Source organism: Lampris incognitus, chromosome 9, assembly GCF_029633865.1.
Source record: "Lampris incognitus isolate fLamInc1 chromosome 9, fLamInc1.hap2, whole genome shotgun sequence".
Lineage (NCBI taxonomy): Eukaryota > Metazoa > Chordata > Actinopteri > Lampriformes > Lampridae > Lampris > Lampris incognitus.
Window position 1 is genome coordinate 7,750,581 of NC_079219.1, and position 11,695 is coordinate 7,762,275.

The 11,695-nt window shown below is 48.0% G+C and overlaps 1 protein-coding gene across 1 annotated transcript; it reads right to left on the reverse strand.

The window, feature by feature from the left end:
• Window positions 1-9,240: 9,240 nt before the first annotated feature.
• cxcr3.2 (chemokine (C-X-C motif) receptor 3, tandem duplicate 2) lies at window positions 9,241-11,422 on the reverse strand. Its single transcript, XM_056286112.1, has 2 exons — window positions 11,399-11,422; window positions 9,241-10,477 (listed from the first exon to the last, which is right to left on the reverse strand). The coding sequence occupies exons 1-2, from the start codon at window positions 11,420-11,422 to the stop codon at window positions 9,368-9,370; spliced, it is 1,134 nt and encodes a 377-aa protein (XP_056142087.1). The 3' UTR covers window positions 9,241-9,367.
• Between the last annotated feature and the right edge of the window lie 273 nt (window positions 11,423-11,695).

The following is an 11,695-nucleotide window of genomic DNA, read 5'->3' on the forward strand; positions in this document are numbered from 1 at the left end:
GGCTCGCTCACTGACAGCCGCCGCGTCACGCGCCCACCACAGAGAAGACACAAAGAAAGACCAACAGGGCGCATGGCGGCACTGTGGCCACTAGGTGGCGACAGTGTGCCGGTTCAAAACTACTGTACTGCGTGCAGTAATCCACGAAGACGAGAGAATGGTGCTCATCTATCTATCTATCTATCTATCTATCTAGGTTGTGTGTCTGTGTGTGTGTGTGTCCATCTCGCCATTGCCTCGGTCCAGGGGCGCAGACAGGAGTATTAACCCCAACGTGCGTGTCTTTTTTCTTCTTCTTCTTTTTTTTGTTGTTTGAAAACTTTATTTTCCAATTTTTAAGTTTTTTTTTGGAACAGGTATACAAGGCACACGAACAACAACAACAACAAAAATAAACATGTAGGAATCCCCCCTCCCCCCCAAGGCTCTTATTTCCCCCCCCCAAGGCTCTTATTCCCCCCCCCAAGGCTCTTATTATTTCTTATTCCAATTCCACATAATAACCATATTTTTGAAGACGATACAAAGTCGTACACATGTATCTATATAAGTATTGTCGTGACAACCAGGTAAATAAACAGTACACTCAACAAAAGGGTAAAACCTTCAGTAGAGTCTATGAAAGGACTCCGGGTCAAAGTAAAGTTTTTGCGGGGTTTTACATATTTTATATCGGATCTTTTCTACAGCTAGAAAGGGCAGCGCCTCCCTCAACCACTGCACAAACGATACCGCTTTATTCGACTTCCAGTTGAACAGGGTCAGTCTGCGTGCTGGTAACGAGGCACTGCAAAGTTGTGACCTTACAGTCAGGGGGCGGTAGGCCGAAGATGGCTGTGTGAAAATCAGGGTTTATGGTCTGTTTTACAGATGCATGTCTTTTTGATGGTGGGGGGAACCGGAGCACCTGGAGCAAATTCACCGCAGACACGTTTGGGCCTAATCCGGGGCACTTTCGGTACTTACGGCTCAGTTACGGCACTGGCAACTGCTGCGTGGGCCAGGCGGGGCCCAAATGTGATGAGCCGGGCTTGACTTGGATTACAGCACATACTATGCGGGCCAGACGTGGGCCATATAAGGTAGGCCTGTGGCTAAGCTGAGGCAGCCACACTCACCCTGAGTCAACATTCAAGGCCAAACGTGGGCCGTAAGATAACCGCAGATGTGGGCCCAACGATTCTTTGGTATCTGGGGGGGGGGGGGACGTGCAAACTCTACACAGAGGACGACCTGGGACGATCCCCAAGGTTGGACACCCTCAGGGTTCGAACCCAGGACCTTCTTGCTGCGAGGCAACAGTGCTAACCACTGGTCCACCACGCCGCCCAAAAAAAATAAAATCGAAACTAAATCTTTATTCTGAAACTATTTGTGTCAGCACTGAAACAGATCGACTCTTATCGTTTACATCTTCGCCCAGTCAGAGCTGCACACAGGAAACTCAGACAGCACCGTCAGCGGCACTCGCACGCAGACGTCACCGAACCCGATACTTGGGGATCGTTCAACGCTCAGAAACACAATCTCTTACTCCCTAAATAAATCATTGCGTTCAGACAGGGGCTTTGCCCAGTGCCGTGATGTTTTTGGGGTACCTTAGGAGTTCACTTCTGCGGGCGGCAACAGCTACTTTCAACTCTAGTACGGTGAAAAGCGTACACCGTTCTCCACTAGAGGAGTGCACCACACCGTGGCGTGCAGAGCTTCGCCAGGCCTTCGTATCCCCCTTCGCCGATGTTTTCTCCTACCGTGAGAAGGGAAATACAGGCACACACCGACGGAAAAAAATGGTTTTCCTGCCATTGTGAGACTTTTGCGCTGCGCCCAAGTTGATTGTACAGGAAATATGGTTAAAAAAAAAAAGTTATTAATATGCAGTGCTCAAGATAAAAAAAAAACATCTTACCTAATATCCCAGACAGCGTCCGGATGTGGGCCACTTCAGGCAACGATGCGGCACTGATGGCCTTCTTCTGACCCTGACAAAATGGATGTGAGCCTGAAGTGGCCCACATGTATAATAACAAATATGGCCCAAATATGCCAAATCAAATGTGGGCCTTTTTTGGCAAAGACGCGGTGCTCTGGGCAACATGTGATCTGGATGTGACCCTGAAGTGGCCCGTGTGGTAAATGGTGAATATGGCCCAAATATCACACAACAAATATGGGCCACCTTTGGCAAATATGTGGCACATGCAGCATTGCTATGGCTCGGTTCTGGCCCAGATCTGGAAAACAGGAGCGGACCGCCCCAAGTGCCGTCGTCCCACGCGGTATGTGGGCCGGATGAAAGTGTCGGGTGTGGGGCGGGTCCGGGCCACAGCAGTTTTGCTATCTGGCGTTTCACCCTTTCAGTCAGTGGACGCGGGCGGACCCTCGCACGAATGCGACCAAGTGTGACGTGAAACGAGCGAGATCCGGCTGTCATAATTTCAAAGCTCCTCATTAAAAGACTTCAGACGTGTTTAACTGTCACGGGTTTCATGACATAAACTGCATCAAGGCCGCTCTGCTGACTGACCATCCATAAAACAACGGGGAGAAGGCCGAGCTTTGGTTGTAGCTACTGAGATGATTTCCAGCTGTGACCGTGATCAACCCATCCATCCGTTATCCAAGCCACTTATCCCAATCGGGGTGGCGGGGATGCTGGGGCCTCTATCCCAGCAGTCATTTGGGCGGCAGGCCCCCGGGGAGACACCCTGGACAGGCCGCCGGGCCATCACACAGGGCCGATCCGGATCTCCGACTCCGGTGCGTGTGTCTCACTCAACTACACAACGCAAAGACAGAAAGCAGTTATTAGTCAGTTACACGTGCAGCAATGCATTGTGGTCCACGTGGGCGCTGTGGGAAAGACTCTCGTGAGCAGGACACGCCCATTTCTACATAGTGCACAGTGAGGACTGTACCGCTTCAATCGATCCCATCACTCATCAGCAGTGAGTGTACATACACAAACCCATTGGCGAAATGTCCCTTTAAGGTCACCGGGTTTCTCTCGTCCCTGGCCGCCCTGCGGATGTTCTGTATGGGCCGTCAGTGCAATACCGTCTTTATGAACAAAACGTCGATTTTTAGCAGTTGTGTATTTCTCCAAAGTGGTTTGACAGACCCTCTAAATTTAAACGGGCCACCCTGGGCTCGTACCGTCGGTTCCCAACTCGCCAAGAACACGTTTTAAGGAACCTGTGGCCAAGGATGGTTGACTGACTTGAACTTAATGACCCCCCTCCCTCCGCGCGCGCGCGCGCGCATGGCCAACGGTGACAACGCGCGGAGGAGTGGAAAAAAAGTAAAGTGAATTTAATGCCAGAAGTAGTATTTCGTCGCCATCCAGTTGCATGGCGAGTCGAGCCAACAACCCTGCATTTTGCAGCATTGTGCGTTTAGTTTTGAGCGACGTTTTAACACCGGAGACCACGGCGCCTCCCTGTGGTGGCGCGGCGAACGAGGAGACTCACGCTCGGCTCCTCCGGTGCTCCTCCGGACCTCCCGCGCGGAGACCAGCCGCGAACCGTCCGCCGGGCTGCGAGGCGCGATCGATTTCTCGTTCGCCTTCATTCAAACACAACGCGTTTTGCAGCCCGAGCCGGCGCGCGCGGCGACGGAAAAAGCGGCGCGGGTCGAGCGAGCTAGAACGTGAACGAGGAGCGCGAGCGGCGGCGATCTCGACAACAAGGTTCTTGATGTAACCGGAACCACGAGGGGGTTCTTCATCGTGCAGACGTTACAACTGTGCACCAAAAAAAAATAAAATAAATAATAATAATAATAATAATAAAAAGTAGGCTGATGGGTCCAGCCGCGGACACAGACACGCGCGCGCGCGAACTATCGACACATCGGGACGTTAACAACAACGGTTAAAATGTGTCCACGTTCATAACGTCGTCAGCCAACCCTGCACCTCAAGGACAAGACTAAACACGTTCACGGAGGAGCACCATCTGCGGACCGACTGGGCTGTCGGCCAGACAGAGCCGCGTCTCTGGTGGCTCTCGCTGCATTAATTGAAGCGATAACCAATGGCACAGACTAAAAGCAGTTTGCTGTGGGAATATTTATAGAGCTAAAAAAAGGCTTTTGACACTATTAGTAACGATGGATTACAGTGGTTCTCAACCTTTTTGGGGTCCTGGACACCCTGCGTATTTTTGATCTACCCTGAGGACCCCTCCACCTGATCTTGGGGGGGGGGGTTGCAATTTGATAGAAACAGTAGAAACTGCATTTTAAATTGCATTATAGCATTTATTCACTCTTTGGGGCAAAAATAAGAGCTTTCAGTTGTAACTTAGATATAGTTAACAAAAACAGAATTCTTATGCAGTAACTTTCAGATATATGTAACAAAACAGAATATGTATTCAGTAACTTTCAGATATATGTAACAAAACAGAATATGTATTCAGTAACTTTCAGATATATGTAACAAAACAGAATATGTATTCAGTAACTTTCAGATCTATGTAACAAAACAGAATATGTATTCAGTAACTTTCAGATATATGTAACAAAACAGAATATGTATTCAGTAACTTTCAGATCTATGTAACAACAGAATTTTTATGCAGTAACTTTTAACAATGCAAACGGGAGCGAGATCTCTTATTAAAATACAATAAATTATACTTGTGAAACGGATGTAATTATAGAAAGAAGTCCTGTTACCCTTTATAGTTTAGGTAGATAAAGGTCTCAGTCACATCTGAGTAAAATAATCCTATTTCTATAAATGTCATAGGATCTTTTTTTTAAAGATATTTTATTTTCACTGACCCCTTGCAATTGCACCACGGACCACTAGGGGGTCCGCGGACCCCCGGTTGAGAAACACTGGATTAATAGACGGATTGGAAAGGTGTGGAACTGGCCAAGAAGCTGTTTAAGTCACAGGCAGCAGTTTGTTTGTATAGGCGAACATAAATCGTCACGCATGAATATGACTTGTGGTGTACCCCAGGGGTCGATTTTAGGCTCAAAACGGTTCATTCTGTACTTAAATGGTGTATACAAGATATAAAAAATATTGACATTTGTTTTATTTGCGGTTGACACGAATATATGTTGTCCTGGTGAGAATTTACAGCAGCTTTTAGAGGTGACCACAATAGAAATGGAAAATTATCCTTAAATCTGGACCAAAAAAATAATAGTTTATGTTGTTTTGAAATTATAAAATAAACACCAGAGTAAAAGTAGCGACTGACAATGTCCAACGAGGAAGACTTTATGAAAATAATTTCTAGGTGTGATGCTAGACCACAAAACCTGCAGGAAACCTCACATAACGTGTGTGCGAGCAAAGCCGGCAAGGAGCGCTGCAGTCATGAGAAAAGCAAGACACATTCTGGACCATAAATCATAGCACACTCTGTATTGCTCATTTATTTTACCATATCTGATCTACTGTGTGGAGGTATGGGGTAACACCCACAAAATCAACCTGCAACCATTATGCACACTACTAAAAGAGCCACAAGGATAGTTAATAATGTAGGATATCATGAACACACCAACAAGCTATTTCTAAAGTCAAGCACCTTGAAGTTCAGGGATTTAGTAGAATTGAACACAGCACAAGTAATGTTCAAAGCAAGAAACAATCTACTCCCGAGTAATCCACAAAACATATTCTCAGATAGAGAAGGGGGAACATAATTTGAGGGGGAAATTAGACTTCCAAGAAATGACGTGTTGGTGCAACTTTGAGGAGCTTGGGCATTTCGGTCTGTGGGGTAAAATTGTGGAGCAGTCTGAGCATGGAACTCAAAGCAAGTACACACATGACACAGTTCAAGAAGAAGTACAAAGAACTGGTTATCAAGAGATACAGGGATAATGACGAGTTGTGGTAACTGTCTAAGCTTTATTTATCTCTAAACATTTCTTATGACGTGGTTTTAATTTTCCTCTCCGTGACACCGGATGGAGATTTGAGTTGTACGTCGCACTGAGGTGCGTTTATTCTTGGTACCCGACATTAGGATGTGCTTTTCTTTTTTTTACTCTCTTTCTCTCATGTGGTTTTTTGTCCTCCCTTTTTTTCTCTTATTGTTCACAGTAGTTTATAGTGCAGCACAACTTGCATTGAATGTGACCTATACAGTACAGCGGGGATTGAGTTGGAAATGCAGAGTGGCTGAATTAAGAGTTAAGAGCCCTCACCTACTTAAGAGTGGGCGAGGAGGGGTAGGAAAAAAATAAGTGCACACTTCCTGCTACTCCTCTCTCGACATGTCACAAATAACCTGAGGCATACGGAGAATTGTTCGCCGAGTTCGATGTACTTGTTGATCACTTCAGATTATTGCCAATGGCTTACATCTGTATGTTATACCCTGCTTATGTACACGTGCAAAAGAAATCATCGTTCATTCAATATCGTATGAAATAAGTGAGCGTGACGACCGGTTCTGTTGTCACCATGATGAGTGAAACATATTGTTTATTTTTCCACGCAAAATGTTTGGACAATACGACAAACGTAGTTAAAAATCCGTAATAAATCGATGGATACTTGCCCATTTTTAATGCAAACACCGCATATCTTTATTGAGGTACACTCGAGCCCTCCGAAAAAACCACAAGCCGGAGAATAACAACCGTGTTACACAGAATCTCATATTAATAATGTTCTGTTTCATTTACTTACTTTCAAGCTAGAGGCGTATGACAGGTTAGCTGCGATTGTTAAAAATCACAAAGTTAAAATGCAAAAACAATTAGATTTGAAAAGGGCAAAAAGCTGTGAAAAAAAGGGCCGGAGATGAGACCACAAACCGCAGTGTGACTCCTCAGTGCAGAGCATGCTGTTGTACAGACAATGTTGAAATAGTGAACTTGCACAAGACACGCACCTTGAAAATAAAAGTCAGCAACTTCTGTGCCCTGCCGTGGAGCCTGCTCTGCAGCACACCTTCAATGGAAACTTAAGAACAACTCGGCAAATCAAATCGCTCACGGCAAATCTAAAATATCATATATTTCACACTTTGCACATCATGTAGCTCATATTCCACGTTACGTCCTTCTGTAATCTTAGACAACTTGCGTCAACAGCGTGCTTATTACGCGAGTCGCAGAACAGCATATGCAAAACCTGATCGACTTTGATCCGACTACGGAGAGCTAGCCGAAGTCTGTCTCGACGCGTGCTCAATAATCCAGCTACGAAACTCAAAGGAAGCTGAATCGGTTCATGTGGACACGAGGTTCACTGGGCGAGACGTCTCATCACTCGTCTTAAGTGACCTGCAGGTGTCCCCGCCCTCATAAACAACACAGCTGCAGTGACCGAAAACAACCATCAGTTTCATATGCAAACATGAGGACCCTAACGTCATCGTCCTTCCCGCAGACAAAGGCAGATGCACGGTTTTATCAAACCACACACACTATCGTGAGGAAGTTATGACGCTAATTAAGCGACATGAATACTTGTGAGACCCTGAAACGAGATCCAGACACTGGTTACAAGAAAAAGGTTTGTCTGGAGAGGTTAGAACAGGACAATGCCATAGGCAGAATGTTGTACCACAGATTATACCCAGGGGAAGTGACACCTAGCCTGTATGGGTTACCTTAGATACACAAACAGGATGTGCCGTTACAGCTTACTGTTAGTATGATTAAGTCAGTGACCTATAACATCTCCGAGTTTCTGGCATCTATTCTTAACCCGTTGGTAGGCAGTAATGATCACTACAGAGGGGGATGAAACAGTGGTCTCTTATGATGTGTAGTCTCTCTACACGTGCGTTTCTGTTGATGAAACGGTGGAGGTGGTCCGTATGAAATGACAAAACAACCCCACCCGTAGCAATAGGACTACCCTTAACACTGATCAAGTGTGTCTGCTCCTGAAGCTGTGTCTTCAGTCCACGTACTGCACATACAGGGGGCAGTACTATAGACAGGGGCACGGGGGTGCCGCGGGTTCCCCAGTCTCACCTGTAGTGGCCAACTTGTTTACGGAGGAAGAGGGCTCTGATGTCCTATCCAGAGACACCTCCTAGCCATTGGTTCAGATTTGTGGACGACACCTGGGTTAAAATCAAATCTCAGGACATACCACATTTCACCGGCCACATTAACTCTGTGGACAACCACATCAAGATCGCCAGGGAGGATGTGAGAAATGACAGGGTTGGCCTTCCTAGACTGTGAAATTGCAATCGGTGACGGGGGACGTTTTGTTTATGTTTACTGTAAGCCAACACATACTGATCAGTACTTAAGGTCTGACTCTCATCATCCACTGGAGCTTAATAGGAGTCATCGGTACACTGGACCACCGAGCTGACAACGTCCCCACCGACACAGCGGACGGGGAAGGGGAGAAGTCCCACACTAAACAGGCCCTGGCTAAGTGTGGTTAGCCTAACTGGGCCTTTGTCAAAGCCAGGAAGACGGCCAAACGGTGCACCAGCCGACCGAAGAGAGGAGAAGGACCACAGCTGCCTAAGCGTAAACCAGTGGCGATTCCTCATGTGGCGAGGGTGTCGGAACAGTTGAGACGGGTATTTTCCAAACGCCGCATCTCAGCTGCTCTCAAACCCCCAAAACACGCTGCGCCAGAAGTTGGTGCACCCCAAGGATCGGGTCCCCCGGCACAAACAGATCAATATAGCGTACGCTGTTAAGTGCCGGGAGGACTGCCGTGACTTGTACATCGGGGGAACCAAACAGACGGTGGCCAAGAGGATGACACAACACAGGAGAGCTAACACGTCAGGCCAGGACTCCACCACCTACACCATCTACAGTCTACACCCATCTACAGGCCGGTGGCCACGCTTTCAAGGATGAGGATGTGCACATCCTCGATAGGGAGGAACGCTGGTTTGAACAGGAAGTCAAAGAGGCCATCTGTGAAGAGGGAACGACCATCCCTGAACCGGGGGGGGGGGGGGACGAAGAGTACATCTGTCACCATCTTACAATGCTGCGATTGCAACTATTCCCCAGGCCTCTGTGACTAGCACACATGGCCACTGCAAGTCTAGTTAATGATCGTGGTAATTTGCATATGAAACCGATCGCTGGTTTCACTCGTTATACAGCTGTATTGTTCATAAGGGTGGGGACACCTGCAGTCAGTTGAGACTGAAGAGGTCACTTAGATGAGCGATGCAACGTTTCTTCCAATAAACGCTGTGTCAAGATGAACCGGTTCAAATTATTGTGACACTGGAAGAATGAGGGGGGGGGGGGAATCAGATACAGAAATCCGTCCTCTTCCAAGAGCACAGTCTTTATCAGGTCCTCCCCATGTTTGAACACCTCCTGCAACACACACACACACACACACATTTTCCTCATAGTTCCCTCTTTCTCAACGCATCTGTATCAGAGTTCACACCATGACAGAGTAGGAGGTGTTCTCGCTCTCCGCAGAGCTGAACGATCCAGCGGTTCTTCTTCTCCTCCTCCTCTCCAGTCCCTCCATCCCCAGCCAGTGTCTCTGCCCAAGCAGCTCCTCAACCATCTTTCCTAGCTCCCTCCTGAACTTTACCCCAACAAAGCCATACAGCAGCGGGTTTAGGGCACAGTGTGAAAGCCCCAAACTCTCCGTCACCAGAGTCCCAATGTCCACGGCGCGGCCAAAACGGCATCCTCCATTTATCACACCCAGCATCTTCAGACTGTCTACCAGCTGGAAGCAGTTGTAAGGTGCCCAGCAGACAACAAACACCACCACCAGGCAGATGATGAGGTGAAGGGACTTGCGTTTCTGGCGCCTCGTGGCGTTGCACAGGGACCTGAAGATCCGGATATAGCAGTACAGCATAACCAGTAGGGGAAGCCCAAAACCCAGCACCACGCTGGTCATCTTCAGTCCCACCTGCCACTGTGAGGAGTTCTGGGGGAACCACGACTGGCACACTAGCTGTTCGTGCTGACTGAAGGAGACCACCGGCCCCACCTCCTTAAAGGCGATGTCCACAGCACTAAGGCCCAGGCAGCTGACCCAGATGAAGGCGCACACAATCTGGCCATGCCAGGAGTGGCGCTTCCAGACAGAGCTGACGGCGTGAACGATGGCCAGGTAGCGGTCGAAGCTAATGCAGGCCAGGAAGAGAATCCCACTGTAGCGATTCAGGGAGAAGAGGGCACCGGAGAGCTTGCAGGCCGCCAAGCCAAACACCCACTGGCGGGCCCACTGCACGGCAAACAGAGGCAGAGTGAAGGCCAGCAGGAGGTCAGCGATGGCCAGGTGGAGCAGGAAGGTGTCGGTGAGAGAGAAGGTGCAGGCCCTGCTGCCCACGGAGGTCCGATACCGTCGTATCACGCACAGCACCAGCGCGTTCCCCACCAAGGCCAGGACGAACACCAGGCTGTACACCACGGGGGAGTAGGTCCGAGCAAAACTGTAGATGTCGTCCTGGATGCAGGGGGCCGCACGGCTCATGTTCGGGATGTCAGGGGGAAACGTGCTGTAGTTTGAATATTCGTCATAGTCAGGCTGCAGTCCAAGGGAGAAAACAAAACAACGGTGTCAAACATTTGAGAGAAATGCACGACTGGAAATCTCGACTAGAATGTGAACTTGCCGACAAGTTTTAAATCCTGCACAGACAACCCAAATACAAACCGCCGGTAACGCGCGGCGAGGTCCACGGCCGGGTAGGCGGCGGACTATATTTATTTGTGCGAGAGAGAGGCAACACGCAGACTCTGCCTCGGCAGCCTGCATTCCCGAATGCTAGCTTTGGGAGCAAGCCGTCCTGAATACGGCATGCCCTTTTTAATATATTAGCCTGGGTGAGGCACTGCCTACCCTGCCTCCACATCACCGCAAACCGGTGTCCATGCAAACACCTCCTGCGGTGAGATATTTGGGCAAAATGTGAGCCATCTCATGCCGGACGGCACAATGCCGAGTTCACATTATGAGTCTTTGCATGCGGTCCCTAAAACACACATCAACACTGCCATGTAACCTCTTTGCACCTGGCAGTTGCGGTCTTGCTCGCACACAATTGTAGCGTTCATCATCATCCAGTGTATTTACCACGTAACCAAAGTCTTACACCTAATCATTGCTTTTTTTTTTATTTGACTTAAATTTGGCAATTGCAGTATCTGACTCGAGAGTCAAAAAGATGTCCAAAATGGTGAAAAATGAATGTTCAAAATCTTAATTGGTCGCATCAATATATTCAAATATTTATCATGTATGTCCCACTTATGGTACGACACGGCTATTTCTGTGGCCTGGCATAAAAAGATCGGAGACCTATGGTTCAGGTTTTCATTTGCTCGTGTTAGTCATCATGTAAATACAAGATGACTAATTAATCTACTTAATGGAAAGAAAGTTTCTCACATCTTGTGCACGATGGGCGGTCGCGGACTAATAGAAGAAGAATGAAATGTCACTCACCCAGTAGTCCTCCGTGGTCGGCATGACCGGCTTCATGTTCTACTGTATTTATCAAGGGGATAGAAGAGAATCCGCAAACTTCTCAGAATTCAAAGTCAACACCTTGCTCACACACACTAAAACCCCACTCGTCCGTACCCAGAGGCTGTGTCTTCACCGCCGCTGATCCGACAAGGAGGACTCAGAAAACAGAAGTTGTCATTTTAGGAACTGGATTTTCTCACATTTTGGTGGTATGCAAAAATAACTATAGAAACGGGGGGCTGTAGGAAACTGTGACATGCCTAAACGGGTGGC